At 39.0% G+C, this 20,237-nt stretch overlaps 1 protein-coding gene across 1 annotated transcript in view; it reads left to right on the top strand.

The window, feature by feature from the left end:
• Positions 1–13,039, top strand: part of TEC (tec protein tyrosine kinase) — a gene marked incomplete at its 5' end in the record, with an annotated part of 16,237 nt that extends 3,198 nt beyond the window's left edge. Inside the window, 13 exons of the mRNA XM_009283600.1 lie at positions 1,285–1,325; positions 1,802–1,983; positions 2,933–2,998; positions 4,835–4,889; positions 5,074–5,153; positions 5,611–5,744; positions 6,961–7,035; positions 7,832–8,003; positions 8,168–8,384; positions 8,923–8,987; positions 10,334–10,452; positions 10,801–10,958; positions 12,962–13,039. Coding sequence (XP_009281875.1) covers positions 1,285–1,325; positions 1,802–1,983; positions 2,933–2,998; positions 4,835–4,889; positions 5,074–5,153; positions 5,611–5,744; positions 6,961–7,035; positions 7,832–8,003; positions 8,168–8,384; positions 8,923–8,987; positions 10,334–10,452; positions 10,801–10,958; positions 12,962–13,039 — 1,442 coding nt within the window. The remainder of the gene's footprint in view (positions 1–1,284; positions 1,326–1,801; positions 1,984–2,932; positions 2,999–4,834; positions 4,890–5,073; positions 5,154–5,610; positions 5,745–6,960; positions 7,036–7,831; positions 8,004–8,167; positions 8,385–8,922; positions 8,988–10,333; positions 10,453–10,800; positions 10,959–12,961) is intronic.
• Between the last annotated feature and the right edge of the window lie 7,198 nt (positions 13,040–20,237).

Raw genomic sequence — 20,237 nt, 5'->3', positions numbered from 1 at the left:
AAAAAAAAAAAAAAAAAAAAAAGCACCAGTGACTTGTCCTCCCAAAAAATGTTTGGAAAAAGCTGAAAGGAATCATTGAGGTTGCTGAATTTGTTTCATTTGGTTTGTTTTTACCATCTGAAACTTATTTGACCAAGTGTTTACCTGTTTACCTCGGGCTGAGGATAAAACCCGATGGCAAAAAAGATTCCGCTAGAAATCCTTGCCAGCTCTTCAGTTTTAATAAATAACTTCTACATACCCATATAAAAGAATAATAACCATGTTGCATTTGGTGTTACCACACCAGTGTTAAAATGATACAAGAAGGCTTAATGTATTTACAGACACATGGCTGAATTTTCTTAGAGGCTCATAAGTGTCCGTATGCTGAACGTGGATGAACTGTGACTTCCGTAGGCACGTGTATCTTCCAGCATCCAAATCACGGGTTCTGCTTCTTCAGCAGTGGATGCTGTAGCATGCAAAGATGCGCAAGCGTGACCCTCACTGCAATATTGTCCTACATAAGGATACAGGATTATTTAGTCCTCGATTTAAGGAAAACTGTAGTAGGAAAAGAAATTGAGCCATTGCTTACCTCCTAGTGAAATCAGCAGTGCCTGGATGGTCTCCTACTTCGGGGCATTAAATGGGAATGGTGGGGACCTGTGGATTTAGTTGCATTAAAAGACTTGAAGAATAAACAGTGACTCATAGTCAGCCTTATTCGTCAGGAAGATGTAAAACCTGACATACAGCTCAACCTTTTAAGTGGAGAGAGAAAAGCAGTACAGGAGGAAAAAAAATACTCTTGGACCTGAGAGAAGTAATAAAAAAAATACATATAACATTGCCTTACTTAGCAAAGCAAGGGTCAGGGGGAGTATTATTTTTTAGAAGTGCAGATGTTGATAGGAACAGACTTTTAGATTATCATGGTGATGAGCACTGCATCCTTTTTATATACCTTTTTTTTTATTTCTATCTCTTTTTTAGTTCTCATTTCTGCACCTCAGGGCTGGTTAAGGGATCTCTGTGTGGCACGCTCAGCTGTGGCACAGATATTGCCAAATCCTGTGGTGAATGTAGCCTGCCGTCTGATTTAGGATGTTTTTTGCAAGAATATTTAATCAGTGTTTTCCTAATGCTTAACTGGAGCTGTCTTTTCTTTCTGACTTACTAAACTATCCTGAAGGCTAGTTAAGATATTAAAACGTTGTCTGAAATTTAAACATTTCATTCAGTTTTTAAACTTATAGCTAAGTGGATAGACACAGATCCTTTCCTATGCTCTGTTTCTAGGTGTAATGAGATTGCCCTCTCCGATGCCAGAAAAAAGCACGGTAGGTAGTGTCTTTAAAATATTGAATAGATAATTGCTAGGTTTTGAGGTGGTGTTTAGATTTCCTGTGATTCTTGCCATATCCTACAGCAAAGGTCTATTTCTGTACATGTCAATGGGCATCATGCTCTACCTCAGTCTAGGCTGGAGAAAATACCATTGAATTTCAGTGGCACCTATTAGCTGTATCTGTGCTGCTGGTGGGAGAGGGGGTTGGAAAGCAAATGCCAGCTAGCACTGCCCTTTACTGGCAGCTGTAGAGCTGCAGCGCGAGCCAGCCCCATGGGTAGCAGCCACGTTGACCATCTTCCACATGCCCCAGCTGCCTCGCCAGGCCACCGCAGCTCGCTCCGGGGGCAACCCAGAACTAGCCCAGCTTCTGCCTCTAGGGTGCTTGGCTGGTTTGCACTGGTGTCATGGTAAGGGTGGGGTGGAGTGGAGCAGAGTGGACTGATAATAATGGTGGGTTGTTTTCAGCGAAGGCCTCCACCACCTGTTCCTCCAGTCGAAGAAAATGGCAACAAAGAGGAGGAGATAGTGGTAGCAATGTATGACTTCGAGCCTACAGAACATCATGATTTAAGATTAGAGAAAGGTGAAGAGTATATGGTGATTGAGAAGAATGACATTCACTGGTGGAAGGCGAGAGACAAATATGGGTAAACACAAGTTCCTTATTTTTTGTTATAAAGTTGATAAGGCTATTTCCATGTTCTAGTAGTTTATATTGACTGTGTATCAACAAATAACTGTATTAGACCCCACTTTGGACCCCATCCCTGAAATCTCATCTGTATCTTTATTCCGACATAGAAACCAATTTTAAAAAGCGCAGTTCTAGATAGATAGTGGGGCCTGACTGCAAAGGCTGTTGCAGAACTGGAAGCTTTTCAAATTATATTTCCTGTCAGACTTTATGGTTTCCAAATTAAAGCATCGGCCAGCCTGCAAAACCTTGCTAGACTGGTACAGTACTCCCGCTTCCCTGGGGAATGGCTCATTAGAGAGCAATATGATTAACACTTGGCTCAGCAGGCTCCGGCTTCCAGACTTGAATAATCATCATCTTATTTAATAGCTGGATCATTAGGGGCAGTCTTTAGATGAGTTGAGAGAGTGTTGCAGTGAGATGCCTTAATGACTACAACATTACATTCCCTGGATTAAATTTTTTCTCTGAGGTTTTAAAGGTGAAATTTTCCATACTTCAATATTTATCAGGTCCCTGTTGCAATACGTTAGGGGTAGTTGCGAGTTATCAGGCTGTGGTAGGCTCCAAATGTATTTCCAGTGACTGACTGGGACCTCCAAGCACAGAAGTGACAGAGCAGCAGAGGGTTACTCTTCTTTGCCCCTTCTGCTGGTTTTCTTGGACACTTCTGCTGCCCGTGTCACTTCTCTAGGTGCACTGAAAGTTAATGTGGAAATGCTGATGTGGAAAATTAGTTTCTGTATAATCAGCAGTAGAGTGGGTAGGTCAGTAATAAATAAATTACAGCGAGGGACCTCTGGTAATTAGCAGAATGAAATACTGTCCTCTAGGCATGCAATTTTACATGTTTTCACTCAGATTATACATTATATATATATATTTTTTTTTTTTTTTAGAAAACAAGGGTATATTAAAAGCAATTATGTAACAGGAAAGAAGTCCAACAACCTTGATCAATATGAGTAAGTGAATATTTGAATTAAAATCTGGAAGATTATAAAATGAAACCTATGCTTTAAGAATAACAATGTATTTTTAAAGTTTTTAAAGCAATTATTTACATACGATAGCAGTTATCTCAGAGGTGAAACTTAAATATTTGAAATAGGCATATATTTGTTCTGATTCTCCTCATTATCTTCCCTGTGATTTATAAGGTCGAGTCAAGTCAGTGAGATGGCCATAGGGCATGTAGTCTTTTAGGCTATCTCACTATAAAAGCAAAAAAATACCCCTCCCAGTTCTCTGATAGACAAAGGGAAACTTTAAAGGAAATTTACCTATTATAAGTGTGCTGAATGTTTGGGTTTTTTTTAATATTAAAGTGACGTGTCTATCCAAAGTGTGTGGCAGTAAGATAGTAGAGTAGAAAATAGTGGAAATCATTAAAAGTAAACATAACAGATCAGATATTTTGGAAGGCAGCTCTAATTTTCAAGAAAATATATCACTCGGTGCATTTTAAGTCTCAGTGTATGCATATAACTTATCAGCTATAAAAGTATAGCTTTCCTTAAAAAAAAAACCACAAAACAACAAACCACAACACAAACAAAAAACCCCAAAAAACCCGCTTTTTCCAGTTGATGTTTAATTATGGAGTAGTACGTATTTAAGAACATGAGGATAAAATTTAACACAGTAGTTTCCTAGCCTGTTGTTCTTGATATTCTAATTTCAGAACAGCATAAATTTTTGTGCCTGAGAACTTAAGACATGTTTCATGACTTTTAGATAAAATGGAGCTGTAAGGAAATAATAATTAAAACCATTTATGAAACCACATTAGTAGCTCCAAAACTCTACTCTCAGCCGCATATGGCTCCTACTGCTGTGTTTTGACAGAAGGCAGAATTTCTTTGGGGATTTTGCCCTCAGCTTCACTAGAGGGAATCACCTGTTCTTTGTTGCTTTCCCATCTTAGAGGCTCTTGCTGAGAGCTCTGGGCTGGGCTGTGGGGCTAGCAGAAAGGGAAGGAAGGAAGGAACTGGGCTGCCTTATCTGGTCCAGCCACTTTGTGCCTGACCACCTTGGGGCTGTAAGTCTCTGAGTCTCTGCGCAGTCCAGGGGAGGATTACTCCAGGTCATCTACCAACTGCAAGGAACCACTACCTCCGAACAGCAGAACTTGATTGGAGGCTGTGCCACTTCCCTACTCAGTTACTGCCGTGACGGCATTGTGCAATCATTTTGAACTATGCTATTTGTGAGCTGCGTGTTTTTCCTTTTTATATTATTTGCTGTAGCTGGCTGAAATGTCGTGCTTCTGTGGCGGCTTCAACCTGCCCGTGCAGCACCAAGCTCAGGGATGTGCAACTGTGACATTTAATTCACTTTCGACCTCCTCTTTGGTAGGTGGGTCCTCCCTGGAAAATCAGAACCGTGAAGTTATTGAATGACATAGCAGTCTAGCAGCCAGCTCTGCAGGTGGCTCAACTGGTGTGCAGGCAGCTGCTTTCACGGGGCTGTCAGCCTGCCCTTGGGCTGCCATTCAGAGCAACTACTGCCATCAGCCTCTGCGCATTTGAGAAGTGTTTTTCCTGAAAAAGTAGTTCCCTTACCTGAACTTCATTGGCTTCTGTGGGATCTCACTGGATTTGTTTCAGGGCATTTTTATGGGATAACTGTACAATGTAATAGAGACGGATTTTTTTTTTTTTTTTTTTACACTAAAGTTCAGTTGTTGACCTTTGTTATCATAAAATTATTGAATCTGTAGCTTTGTAATACTTTGCTTTAAGCATCTAACGGAAATCATACACTTCGGAGAAGTTTTGGTTACTGATGTTGTGTTGCAGGTGGTACAGCAGAAACCTGAACAGAAGCAAAGCAGAGCAGCTCCTCAGAAACGAGGTGAGTACAGCAGCCTGTACTCAGTACTAATACTGTACTGCAGTATTAACCGTGAAATTCATGTAAAGTAGCTTCTTTTATTAAAGCAAATGCTTATTTTGGCATGCACAAATCACAGAACAAGTAGAAGAGACATGCAGCTTAAAACAGCTTGTACAAAACTGTCAATGTGCTTGCATTTTAGGATAAAGAAGGTGGTTTTGTGGTGAGAGACTCAAGTCAGCCTGGCCTGTATACAGTTTCCCTTTATACAAAATTTGGAGGGTGAGTTTCTGTGGCTGCTCTGCACACCTTGTCTCGTCCAAATCCATTTGCATCCGCCTCCAAATCCATGGGCTGGAGGAAAGCCCAGGAGAGAGCTCAACAAAGAAATGAGGGGTGCTGTGATAGGAAAGACGGGTGACTAAAATGAGCTTCTTGACTCCATGGTTAGGTCACATTTGCTTTAATCCAGAGTAGACCTGAACTGCCACTCAAAGAAGGTGGCCTTGCTTTCCCACCCCGTTTGGTCTCTTTCCCTCCTGCCAGTCCAAGTGTTTGCATTGGTGTATGGTGAGCTGGGCTGGGAGCTCACCGGGCTGAAAATTAACCTTTTATGGGTTAATCTTCAACTTGGTCTGAGCACTGAGATGAAGGAGAGTCACCAGTGCTCAGGATCTTTGATATTCAAGCTGTTTCTGAATCGTGTGACATATTATTGTTATTGTTGTTGTTTTTCCAGAGAAGGTTCATCAGGAATAAGACACTACCATATAAAAGAAACAGTGACGTCACCGAAGCAGTACTACCTCGCAGAAAAACATCTCTTTAACTCCATTCCAGAAATAATTGAGTATCATAAACATAACGCAGCAGGTAGATGAATTGGATTTTTTTTCTGTCAAGGTTGATTTGAAAAGGAGTGTGAGGCATTTAGGGTTTTAATGAAAGTTTTTAGTTTTTTATAGATCCTTCTTTTTCAGGGAAGTCATGAGACACTGCATTTTCACATTTTTTCAATATAGGCAATCATTTGAAAGGTTTTATGTAAATATGTTCCTGTCCCCAGAGTAACAGAAGAACGGCTGTATCGAGTCAGGAAAAATCATTCATTTAGCTCCACATCCTGTCCCCATCAGCTGCCTGTAACCCACAGCAGATGGATAGAGATGGTACTTCCCCAGAGTGCTCTCCAGGCAGTAGCTTTTTACCTGCAGGTCACCACCGCTTAAAATGATCTAATCTTCCTATATAGCAAACAAATGAGGAGAACAGTAATGTGTGTGTTTAGGAAATCCCGAAAGATGAGTCTTTGTAAAGGTTAGACACTTCAGATCTATAGCTGATGCTGGTGTCTGCCCACTGTATGATGGGACAGGGAGAGTTTAGGAATTACGTTCAAGGCACAGATACTACTATAGTATTTCTTTCAAGTCCAGTCTGTGCATAAGTTTCCCTCATGACCAATATTTTCCAGATGTTTATATCTAATTCAGATGACCTGGCATTTCCTGATATTCTGGAAAATATGCTCCAAAACATAACCCTGCTTTTCACTTCCTATAACTGATTTTACTACTTGTTTTTTTTTAATTGCTTCATTGCTTTTACCTTATGGTGTATTGAGTTCTGACAAGATCTTAGGAGAATATTCAGCTAGCCTGCAGCATTTATTTTGTATATATAAAATCCCTGCGTGAAACCGCTGGGATTTATATGTGTGAAACAGAAATGATCAAAAGTAACATCGAGAGTATACATTTTAGATAATCTTTCTGATCTGAAAGGGGTCCTCAGCCTTTGTTGGTGCCAGCATAACTGTAAAGCACAAATATGTATGCCTATATTTATATCCATCTCTCACCAGTAAAGAAGCAGCGGCAAATTAGATGCAGTGAGTGCTCTTGTGTACCTCTTGTAGCCATTTTGAGTAGTCAAAACAATGCAATAGCAGAAAGTATGGTCAAAGCTGTATATAATGATAAGCTTATTGTTAATCAGTGTTGCAGTTTGCAGTGAACAAGTGGCTGATTTGCTGCCTGGCAGTATTTCAGAAGTAAGCTCTGTGTCTTGAATTATCTTTGAACCTCAGGTCTTGTTACCAGGCTGCGTTACCCAGTGACCCCAAAGAAGACAACAGCACCAACAACGGCAGGATTCAGCTATGGTAATTGCATGTTATATTAATCTGCATGTAGCTTTTCTAATGATTTTATACATGTAATTTGCCACAATATTTTCTAAAAATTTTAAAAGGCCTAATTTTTTTTACTGTGATTGCCTACACTAACTTGCGCGGGTCCGAGTTGTACCGTGGAGACCCTTGCTCAGAGGATCGGCATGCAAAGGCATGACAGCTGGTGGCAGGTGTGTGGTGCCAAGGGCATCAGCAAGGAGAGGCAGAACATGTTGCCGGTGCTCCAGGGCAATTTGGCATCTTCCTCCATGCTTTTGTGGACACCTTGAGCTCTGCCCAATTAAAGAGCTGTGCCTTTGGCTCCTTCATAAGCCTCCAGACTTCTGGCTCAACCTTGGCCCCTCTGATCTTTGTGGAGGGGCTAGTTTTTGTTGTTTTTTTTTTTTTTTAAATTGGAATAACCTGTTTTAAGCATGGCACATCAGGTGATGTGAGCAGCTGCTACACACTAACACAACTTTCTATGATGGCAGCTTGTTGAAATCAGGTCTGATGATACCAGCATGTAATTACCGGCTTCAGGAAAGTTTAAGTTTTGCCTTCTGTGTTGCTCAGGAGCTGCCTAAAGGTTATGTCTAGCTAAAAGTTTGTTTGTTTTGTGATATATAGAAATGCTCCATTTTCAAGTTAATTCTAAGATGTTTTCTCCCTGAATTCCCTGATTTGCTAGTAATCCAGCATTTCCGTTTCCTCCTCCCTGTCACCTACCAGTTTGGTACATTCCCTAGTACAGCAGTCATGGGCTCTCATTTGTTTTGTTTTATAGAGAAATGGGAAATTAATCCCTCAGAACTGACATTCATGAGAGAACTGGGGAGCGGTCTCTTTGGCGTGGTGCGCCTTGGGAAATGGAGGGCGCAGTATAAAGTGGCCATCAAGGCAATTCGGGAAGGTGCGATGTATGAAGAGGATTTCATTGAAGAAGCTAAAGTAATGATGTGAGTTGTGTGCTTGGCACTTTTATTGCCAGTTCTAGGCCTCTGATGCCGTTTACTGATTATAAATAAAACACTTCAGGCAGGTGGTATTTTTGCAGTTTTGTGGGGTGGAGAGCTAGCACTGCGTGGAGGAAGTAATAATGACATGATCTCAATCTTTTCAGGAAGCTAACACATCCTAAATTAGTTCAGCTGTATGGTGTGTGCACACAACAGAGACCTATTTACATCGTGACAGAGTTCATGGAGCATGGCTGCCTTCTCAATTACCTGAGACAAAAACGGGGAGTTTTGAGTAAAGATGTCCTGCTCACTATGTGCCAAGATGTATGTGAGGGAATGGAGTACCTGGAGAGAAACAGCTTTATCCACAGAGACCTGGTAACATCCCATTAAGCAATACACTCTTCTCCGAAAACTTTATTTTTGAGCTTACCTATTCTTTTTTGAAACAGCCTGCTTGTAAATAACTACTTTTGTTCCTGCAGAAAATTATAAGTAGTTGAAGTTGGCTCTTTAGGGTCTAATCAAATCTCTAAAATTGCCCTATACAGAAAACGATAGAGGCTTCTCTCTCAAGAAAATGGAATAAAATCTCTCTGAAATTTTTATGAAGAGTTAATAGCTATTTGCGCTGATATAAGAGCATATCTCTGTTCTGTATTGGTGCCATTTTCACCACTCGTGAATCCCTTGAGATGATAACTTTTGCTGGTGATTTTTTTACAAAATGGTTTAGTTGTAAAAACAGTACTATCAAGAGCAAATGCACATGTACTTTTATAATGCGAATACACCAATGAACTTGGTAAATTGGTGAACTTGCTAAGCAATGAGGACAAAGTCCTCATTAGACCGTTGTAATTTGTCTGCAAGAGACTACAAGTTTTCCATCCGAATCTAACCATTCTCTTTGCAGGCTGCCAGGAACTGCTTGGTGAGTGACTCAGGAGTGGTCAAAGTGTCAGATTTTGGAATGACAAGGTATGGCTGAGTGTGCAAGCACATCTGTGGGCATTTGGGAAAATTCACCTAACCCTTGTACTTAGCCATAAGGCAATACACGCCCAGCAAAATTAGAGGCAAAAATTATCTTTTCTGACCTCTCTAGGGAAAGACATCCTTTGGTTCATTTTATTTCCAGTGTCTTTAAAGCTTGTTCATTCTGTGGTCAAGTGTCGATTTCCTTACTCGTTTTAACTCTGGGAAATCAAAACTAGGCAGTTTATTCTCTAGAGAAGTAAGTGTGTCTAGTGCTTACCATGAGAGGCCTGGCTTTGAACTGACTCCGTGGTCTGACTGGTCTTCTACTAGCAACTTTCTGTAACATCTGTGAAAATCTTACAAATTTTAATCTTGTAGTGATGCAGGAGGCATATTAGAGCTTGTGTCTCGGACAGCAGAGCTCATGCTGCAGAGGTAATAGTTGTTAGTCTGTATTTTGGTAAACAAATGATAGAAAGAGGCTGTTCAGTGAGTTTGGGGTCCTCTCGGGGTAGATGGTTCAGAGTTGCATCTCACTAGCTGAAGTGCTGGGAGGTGCTGAGACCCAGAGAGGGATTAATTTCCTGCCCTTGTTAGCACCCGCAGATGCTACATCAGGTGGGTGATGTGTGGGTGAGGCAGGGGGTGGAAAGCAGCACCTACAAGGAAGGTGTTAAAGCACTGTGGCTTGACCATGCTGCTCTTGGCTTTTGCCACCTTTCTGTGCTACTGAGCTTGCACGTCCCCTGACACCTGAATTCAGACTGGCCAGTGGAAACAGAGCAAGAAATTTATGCTTTTGCATCATTTTCTCTTGTAATACAGACATTTAACTTGCAGGTGGCCTAGACCTGTGTTGTATAACTAATAATCACAAGAGAAGACTCTGAGGTCATAAGAAAAATGAACTGGGTCTTGACTGAAACCCTAGTACTGCGCCAGAGAACCTATTTTTATCGTGTGATGCTAACAGTCTTGGCCATTAGGTGGCAATATGAGCTTCTAATATTCAAATCCAAATCTAAATTATAATTTGCAGGCTTGGAGGCTGACTGAAGGAGATCATGCATTTTCTCTTGTAATACAGACATTTAACTTGCAGGTGGCCTAGACCTGTGTTGTATAACTAATAATCACAAGAGAAGACTCATAAGACATAAGAAAAATGAACTGGGTCTTGACTGAAACCCTAGTAAGAGAACCTATTTTTATCGTGTGATGCTAACAGTCTTGGCCAAGGTGGCAATATATGAGCTTCTAATATTCAAATCCAAATCTAAATTATAATTTGCAGGCTTGGAGGCTGACTGAAGGAGATCATGTTTTTCTTTCTTTTTTTTTTTTAGGTATGTCCTTGATGATCAGTACACAAGCTCCTCAGGGGCTAAATTTCCTGTGAAATGGTGCCCCCCAGGGGTTTTTAATTATAGCCGATTCAGCAGCAAGTCAGATGTCTGGTCATTCGGTAAGATGTTCACTGTTGAAAGAAAGCACTATTTTTACATTTTATCAATAGCGGTTAAGCTCCAGTTATTGGGAAGGATTCAGACATCTGAGAAGAAGCTCAGAGAAACCATTTACCACGGTTTTATGCTTGCATAAAGTTCCACAGAGACCTTTAGAACTGTTATTTATTAAAACTCATGCTACTAGAATAAGATGTTTTCAGCGATGACACATGTGAACACTTTCTAGAATATGGATCTCAAACTATTTATCTGTCAGAAATCCTGAGCCCAGGGCTCAAAATAAACATATATTTTTAAGAAGTTATTTGCTTATTTTCTTAATGTTTACTTTCTTTTTTTTTTAGGTGTTTTAATGTGGGAGGTATTTACGGAAGGAAAAATGCCCTTTGAAAAAAGCTCCAACTATGAAGTGGTAACAATGGTTAGCCAAGGACATCGTTTGTATCGGCCCAAGCTAGCCTGTAAGCAGGTGTATGAAATGATGATGATGTGCTGGCAGGAGGTATATATATATTTTTTTTTCTTTGAATTGAAAAAAGGTCAATCTAGCAACAGCAATTAATCCCTATTGCAGCATTCTGACTGTATCCAGCGCTCTCAGCTATTCATGTGTTTATTGCTAAGACTTTGCAAGTGAACTAGAGCTGTGATAAGAAACAACACCGAGGAAATTTCTATGAAGTAAACAGACTGTAGGATTAAGTATGCAAAGGCATTTAGTAACAAAATGAAGTAATTGCTAAATCTGTGCTGGTCATGATTATATCTGCATACAAATATTGCTAGCAAAAAAAATTCGGTGAGAATGGCCCAGAGGTGGAGAATCTAATTTTATATTGCCTCAGTTTATTAATCATTACAGAAACATGCCAGAATGACCGAAAGTATTTTTAAAGGAATACTTCATTACCTGATTATAAATTATATAGGAAATATAGATTAAGTTGCAGTTGAATCTAAATACAAATCCCAAGGTTTATAAAGAAAGATAAAAATACGCTGTACTATTAATCCTCCTAACCCAGAAAGATACTGACTGTACAATTTTCAGAGGTCAAAGGAGCAGCAAACACAAATTTAATACCTTATCAACTAAATCAGTATAAAACAGTTTTTGTGGTCTTAAAGAAGAAAGTCTCTAAGGATAGGTGCATTTAATGAGATGCCTCTAATTTTGAGAGAGCAATTGAGGAAACCCAAGAATGGAAAGAGCTATGTGACTTATTTCTAGTTAGTCTTTGCCACAGGGGGTGCTGGGGAAAAACTGTTCTTTTCCAGTAATAAAGATGACATACTGTCTGACACTTGTCTTGGAGGAGAAGGTGCCAGAACAGAGAGCAATTAGTCATCAAACCAACTGGTGGAGATCTAAAACTTACAAACCAGTTGGTTTATGCAGCAAAAAATACATTAAAAACAACAGTGCCCTGGAGGGCTGCGGAATGACAAATATGTCTGTAGTTCAAAAAATCTATTCACGGGAGCCAGGAAACTACAGATCATTAAATTTTATTTGTACTTGGTAACCTGCTTGAAACGGTCATTAAAATGGAATAATAAATTACCTGGAAGATAATGATAAGTTATTTGTTAAATACATATTAATATTCAAAGAACATTATAGGATTTATATGAACATCAATGAATTGATTAAAAATGTATTGATTTCATCAGGGGTTATTAACAATAAAATCTAAGCAGTCATCACGTGGGAGAGAAAGAACCTTTGCGAGTCACAAACAGGACACAAATAATGGCAAGATACTGTCAATCTTTGTCATAAAATGATTAACTGTAGGTACCTCAGTCCTCATTTAATAAATTTATTAATGGTTTGTAGAGGGCAGTGAATACTGAGGCTTCAAAATTCAGCAGGTGATACAAATCTAAAGAGGCTGATAAACGGAGGAAAAGTGCAAGTTACCCAGATATTCAGAAGATGCTAAATTAACTGTGTCAGCAGGGTCAGCGAAGACTACCTCAGTGTATTGCCATAATTAAACAAAACAAACAGGATGTTATGACACATAAGGAACTCTATGGAAAATAGAGTAGATGAAGGATGCCATTGCATAAGCCTATGGTGCAGTCTCATTTTGGAGTCCAAAAAATAACGTTGAAGTAAAAGAGGCTTCAGAGAATGACACTCAAAATTCTTAAGAGCATGAACGACTTGTGTAAAGAAAGATTGGAGAAATTCATTTGGGGAGTTGGGGATGGGGAAGAAAAACGAAAGTGTAGCACTGTGCAAAATAATGAATTATATGAAGAGTGTAGTCCAAAACCTATTTATGCTTTTCCAAAGCGTGCAAAAAAAAAAAAAAAAAGGTGGCACTTACTAAGATTAAGCGACACATCCAAAATCCACACAAGGAAATATTTTTGCATGTCACATCTAATGAAACGGTAAATTTGTTGCCACAGAATGATATCAAGACCAATAACTTATCAAAATCAACACAACTCTTGCTTTCTGATCACAGCTGTGCGTGCTTTTATTTTTAGAAACCAGAGGGTCGCCCGACTTTTGAAGACTTGCTTCACACAATCATAGACATTGCAGAGGGTGAAGATTCTTTCTGAAAAAGAACAGCAGCAGAAGTACAGGAAAGAAGCCACTTTCCAGACATGTGGCTTCACCATTTCTTTTAAAAGGCTTGATTCTGTAGGCTGCTGGATGCTGCTAAACAGTGTGGGGAACCTGTAATATCTGATCCACTCCAGCACAAGGAGAGTTTTACATGATGTTGGGAAATGAGCACAGTATCTTCAGCAATACTAGCAGTCTCTCTTTTCTCTGAAAAGTCAGCATTGCATATCTGGCAAGTTGAGCTCTTTATGGAGGAAGAGAGAGAATGTGGCCAAAGCCCAGGAGCCTAATTTGCATTTACTGGGTTGGGTTCATGTACATACAGTCCATGTTTCTGAGTTTCTCTTTACACAAGCAGTAGTAGTAGTAGTGATTTGCATGCTTAAAAATTGGAGGTATCTATAAATGGCTATTTACTGACATTGAAAAGTTTCCAGAGATTCTCCAGAAACATTGTTTTTCTTGGTTGATGGGTGTTTTATGATGCATCAAGAACACAAAATGTGCCTCTCTCATTTGCACGTAGTAGGTTGTTAACAGCACAGTCTTCAGTTTAGTGTAACATTCAAAGCTTTGCTTCAGAACTGAGCCGTGATATGTCCCAAGCCATTCTAGGCTGTTTGGTCAACCAGAGACCTCCCACCGTTAGTCTTGATGTTACTTGTGAAATATAAGTCCAAGATTCAGCACAACTGGCTGTCAGTGTACCATAGTACCTTGTTTTGGATTAATTATAAAATAATTTATATGCTGTATGTATTGTAAATATATAAATTCTGTGCATTTATTTATATAAAGTGTGTTTTCCTCTTGAAATTTTCAAGCACATTTGTCCTACCTTCACTTACTTACACCACTTGATACATGGGGTTGTAAATGAAAGAAAGTACACTCTCAAGTGTGTTTAAGGAGGGCTCCTCTTTGTCTTTCATCTGTACGTACAGTGATCTAACCTTTCTGTTCTTAACAAAAATGTCATACTACATGTGTATGTAAATAAACTGAATGTTAACTGTTGTTTGGAACCAACTAATGTGTTGCCAATAATTTACTGTCAGTGCATCATAAGCCAAACTCATTGTTCATGTGAATACGGTGTTACGATAGTCCATGTATGTGTGTATACACACTCTATACAAATATATATTCATACTACTATATATATATTTAAAATGAATTTGGCCATGATGAAAAGTTCAGTGCAGAAATGCCTGAACTCTCTTTAGAAGTTCCATGCCCTTTTCCCTCTGCTAGAGGCTAATGTCTCCACAGCCTTGCTGAAGCCTGTTTCAATTAACCTGACTTTGTACCAGTGGATGTGAGGAGTATTTGCACTTCAGTTTTGCTGTAGCCACCTCCTGAGTAATTCTATTACATGTTTTCTTTTTCTTTTGTTACTTGTGCCAAGTGTAATAGAAAATAGATTGCACAAAAACTTTTTTAAAAATTTTTTTTGCAAGTGGGCAGAGGGCTATGGTGCAGTGTATTTCCAATCAAGTTATTAAAGGTAACTATCGTTGGCTTAATACGTTCTGTCATTGCTGCATTTGAGTATTTCTGTAATCAATTTTGGAGATGCTTTGTCTAAACCCTGATGTTCAAAAGGAGGAAGCCTCTTGTTTCTTGGAAGAAATGTTTTCCTTTTCTCATGCTATTCCATTGAAAAGTTACAAGCTGTCAGAAAAGATGTAAATTGCTATTTCCTTTTTCTTAATGACAAAATCTCAGAAGATGATCGCAACTATGCAAACAAACCTGTCAAAGTGTTGAGTCCAAACCACTACCCAATCATTACCAACCACATGTATTGTTAAAGGGGAAAATCTAGGGTTTTCTACCTGTAGTAGAAAAAGGAACATGGAAGATCTAAGGTAAGCTGAGCTCGTCTTTCCTTCCCTAACTGCTCCTTTACACCCCAGTTTCTCAGTGGAGACACTGCAAAGTATGGCATTGCCAACACTTTTGACACTACATCATGAGGAATTCTACAGTAGTAAGTAATGTCTCCCTTAAAACACAAATGAAGCATAGGCAAATCAGGAGATTAATAGTTTCCAATGAACCTTAAGCCTGTTTCTATACAATAATTATATATTTATTATTAATTTATATGATAAAACACACGCTAACTGCTGACTTTTGGCGGCAATTTACTCATTGAGGTGGGTGCTCTGAATTGGCCACCTTTGCCTGCCTCTTCCTAGTACCTGAGGATAACTTCTGTGTACCTGCCATTGGGTTTGATACTTACTTAGGATGCCAGGAACTGTGAGGCACCTAGTTTTTAGATAAAAGCATTTTTGTAGTTGAATGTAGCCTTAGATGGTTAATTTTGGAAAGGATCAGAACACCTCTGGAGGCAGCTGTCTTGCTGACTCTCCCGATGTCTTTAAAGGCAGGTTGAAATACCGCACCATCATTTCTTCGGGATGAGCTCGCTCATCCTTAAGCAACTTCAGTCCTTCTTCCCCTTTATATTATAACTGAATTTTTTCAAACATTGTGGTCAAAAAATCATCTGGACAGAACCAAATGCTGTGATTTACATCTGCTGTATTTTTTCCTTTTTTTTTTTTAAGAAATACTTAGCCCTACTGACTACAGTTTAATAGTTTTTTCTGTAAAATGTGTGTGTGATACTAGAAAGCAGACACTTCTTTCACCTTTTTTTTTTTTTTTAACAGATGTGAGATTAATATCTAGTCTGTTTGGGGCTTGTCTTTTTTTAAAAAAAAAAGGTAAGTAGGCGGGGTCAAGAAGTATTTGTGATTTACCATGTTTCATATCGGAGCGAAGAGCTCAGCTAGGGCTGTTTTACTGGCACAACTGATGAAGAGAGGTTTGCATTTTTATTTGAATATAAGCGGACAAACGGACATGATTCTTTCTACCTGTAAGTAAACTGGGCAGCATATTTTCATCTTGCAGTTTTGTTTTGTGCAGCAGCAGTGTACTTAGCAAATGAGCTATTTAATTATTGTCATAAAAATACCAACCAGCTTTCTCTTGCACTGCTCAGGTAATCTCTGTTCAGACTGCTTGTCTTGACTTTCAAAATTACTGCACAAATATGAATCCATTGTACGATGGATTCAGCAGAGCAACTACTTTTACATACAGATAGGGAGATATTCCCATATGCTGTCATTGCAAGCATGTACAGCATAGGCATGAATAAAAAGTTTGGTAGAACTAGAGCTGTCTTTCTTCTAGAGCAGAATTAACTCACAGGAAAGACAAAGTCTCATCTTGCACGTGTGAAAAGCTGAAAGCTTGTCTTTTAGAATATTTTTAGAAGCAAACTATACTGTGGCTTTCTACTAGATTATTGATTTTTCTAGTACTGTTGAAAACTGACAGACGTACCACATCAGGAGGCCATACTGTGTGTTACAGTAAAGATTTGGGTTTGATGGGTGAAGCTGAGTTTGTAGTGTTGAACACAGTTAACCTGCTGCAAGAGCAAGAACTTCGTGCAAAACATGCTAGAAGGGTGCAAGTCTTAGACATGGACTACAGCACTCTCAAAATTAGTAGTGCTTTGAGAAACACTGAATCGGAAAAAGAAACTTAAGCCAAGAAACCCATGAAATAATAAAATTAGAAAATGCAAATTATAAAAAGTAATCTCTAACTTGTTGCTTGTATCTTTGATACTACTTCCCCAAGGCTGCAAATTACAGTGAGTTATAACTGAAGATAGGAGGAAGATTGCACACAAAGATGTATGAATTGGCCACCTATACAGACAATATTATCAACCCAAAGCATACTGCTGGGTGTTGTGGGACTTTATAAGGACAGCTACTGGCAGCAATGGACCATCTCAAAGGACTTGTGTGTTTTCACTCTCCCTTCTCTGTTTTCATGGGACTATCTTTCAGCTTCTCAAGCAAACAGCTGTTCCTGACAGCCGACCAATACTTTTCTTCTTCCTTTAGCATCCCGTCTGCTCCGTTGTGTACAGATAAATTTGTTTTCAGGCCTCTAAGTTGTTTATCAAAATGTCAGCTGCAAATTTTTAGGCTGCATATTTGTCAAGCTAACTTCAACACCAGTTTCCTAGTATTTCCACTTCATCCACATGCTTCTCTTGCCATGATATCTTTTCTCGTTTCAAAACTGTGCATGCTAAAAGGTCTGATTTTGGGCATCAGAATTCAATAGGCTATCATGGCTCTGTGCTAGTGTTGGGATTCCTATTTGTTAACCTGTCACCAGGGATAATATGACACTTTTAAAAACAAATGCCTTCCTCCTAATATAGTCATTTCCAGAAAGAAGATGACATGAGCAGTGAAATGGAATACGCTTTTTGTTCCTATGTTAAATTATTTCTGGAATTGGCTGAACTTTGTCTGACGTTGCAGGATTTCATCAGAAATTGGAGAAATTAAATTCTCCACACAATTAATTGAAGAAGGAAGATTCGGCAAATCCTAGATTCAACAGCTCAAATACTCATCTTGTTTGATTTAAACTTAGGTTTTAAGCTATTGACTTTAATTGCTCTGTGATGACTTACCCTGAGGATCAAAACCAAAGTGTTTTGGTAGTTTATGTTTTGATAAAACTCAGGGAAATGTGGGCCGAGAGGTCTAGTGGGGCTTTGGATGCTGGAGAAACCTTCTTTCCTGTGGATTTAAAAGAAGCAAGGTTTGACCACTTTTTCTGGAAGTTTTGGGAAAATTTGTGGTTATGTAGGAAACAGAGAAATTGGGCCTGAAAATAATGATAGGTCTGTAAGTACTTTATTTTAAGAGACTTCAAAAAATAATTTACTGTTAAAAATCATGGGATAGTTCTTTCTGTTAGCCTGTATTTCTTTCCTGTGTCCTGTCCAAGCAGCCTGTCATTCATAATATGGTAAATGTTATAGGGGTCTCTGTTCTCTTCAAAATATGGAATCCAAAACATGATTTCCTTGCTGAAGCACGACTCTCACCGATACCATCACTGATTGAAGAGTTCACAAATTTAAAATTAACGTGGTTACTTGAGTTAGGGACCAGGGGGTCAAGGCTTGCTCATACATATGTGACTCTAACACCCTTTGACAAATCCAGAGTGTTTTCCTTAAGGAAAGGTCCTTGGTCCAAAATTGAAGGAAATCGGATAGAATAGTTCCATTTATTTCAGTGATTTGAGTTAGGGTGTAGCAGAAAGAAAAATCAAAAGAAATATTTAAAACAATAAGTAAATTCTGAAAATCTATTTTCAAGTTGTTATTTGCATTTTAAAAGATAGCAATTTTTCTGCATTAAAATGCAGGGGTTTAAAAATTATTCTTATTTCTTAGTTTGTCTGATGGCTGTTGAATAGAAGAAAAGAGAAAGGAAGGAAGAGCCTGAGTCACAGGAGGGTGTGTGTAGCTGTGAGAAACTTCAGGCAGGAAATGCAGGCTTCCTGTAGCGCTGCCGTGAGCATTGCTGTGGCACCCGGAGGCAGCCCTCAGTGTAAACATCTCCCTCGGCCGCTGGCAGAAGGTCAAAATGCAAGCCAGTTTAATCAAATTATTCATTCACTGTATCGAAGCTGTCACCATTTGCAGCGTTGGCCAAGTCTTTCTAAAACAGCATCGCAGAGCAGCTTTGGGCCTTTCTGTAGTGAGTTAGGAACTCAAAAAATATGATTTTAATCAAGGGGAGAAAGTGTTGTGCACGAAGCTTACCAGTGACTAGGGAGGATGTAAAATGCATAGATCAATACATAGGTCTTTGCTTGAGATGCTGAAATTCTAATCCATCAGGTCAAAACTTCCTGACTTAATTCAATTTAATTAAAGCAGGACTTAGCTCCACAGAACTGAAGGCCTTTCTCTATGTTCCTTCATAATGTTTCCCAGCAGACCAAATTTCCAAACAAATTAGCAGTTTGCACTGCTATAATTTATGCTCTTATTAATTTCTACTGAGTTAATTCCACGAGTGCTCTAGGAGTAATGCATGGACAAAAGAATTTCAGAAGCGATGAGGTTGAAAACAAACCTGTCTTTACACATCTGTTCTCGGCAAAGAGCTGGAAATGCTCTTCTTTAGGATGATGAATACCTGCTGGAGTGATAGGCTGTGATTTGACACTTAAAATACTCCAATAAGGAGAATGAGGAGAAGCAAACTTTGCAGAACTGTGCAAAGTTTGTGCTGCTCCTCAGGACCCAGCAATTCAGTTCAGCATGGGCTTATCTGGCCCATGGCCTCAGTCTAATCTGAGCCTTCACTTTTCGCCTGCAGAACTTGGTCACGTTTTGTGATCTTTACTTAGTTAGACACTCTAGCCTTGGAAAAATCGCTCACCAAATGAAGCACACGTCCCAGGAAGCACTGTAATTAAAGCTTTAACCTATACCTTTTCTGTGGTTTTAGGGACAGGACAAGAGACTAAATATTTAATATCATATATGCTTGGGATGTTTTAAAAACATCGCATACATTCATTTATTGCTAATTGCTTTTTAGCACAGTAAAGGGGGGGTCAAACACAAAAAGCACCCATTAACAGAGCAAGTCTGAAATGCACTGAAGGCAAAAAGGATTCCTGAGCTTACACTATAAATTTATTCAAATCGCTGCGTTCATAAAGAAAAGCAAGACAGAGTTACATGTCCATAACGTCAGTCTGAACTCCTTGCTTTCATGCTAACAGCCCAATCTTTAAAATCTTATCAGAAGATCGTTCTTAGATCACATTGAAACTCTGCAATGCTGCTTCTAAATATTTCTGGTAAGTGTTCTATAAGGAAAGCAAGTTGTCTAATGAGGAATAATATATTTAATTAGACTAGATGGTTTAATCAGAAGAAGTAGACAAGCTTTCAAATGTCATGTTCCTTCTGGCACATCACTAAATACTTTATAAACATCGATTAAACTTCATGGCACTGGCTGAAGTAAAAGAAACCCAAGACTTTTTTTCACCCATGGTGTTCACTGTTTATGAAACACAGAAGCGATTATAAAAATAAATGGGAACCTAACACAGTCTAGGTCAGGGGACAAACATAATTCCTTCCCAAGATATTAAATGTCATGTTCCTTCTGGCACATCACTAAATACTTTATAAACATCGATTAAACTTCATGGCACTGGCTGAAGTAAACCCAACCCAAGACTTTTTTTCACCCATGGTGTTCACTGTTTATGCAGAAGCGATGCGATTATAAAAATAAATGGGAACCTAACACAGTCTAT

This window comes from Aptenodytes forsteri, unplaced genomic scaffold, assembly GCF_000699145.1.
Source record: "Aptenodytes forsteri isolate BGI_AS27 unplaced genomic scaffold, ASM69914v1 Scaffold102, whole genome shotgun sequence".
NCBI lineage: Eukaryota > Metazoa > Chordata > Aves > Sphenisciformes > Spheniscidae > Aptenodytes > Aptenodytes forsteri.
Note: the sequence above shows the minus strand (reverse complement) of the source record. Positions and strands in the feature narration are given on the sequence as shown.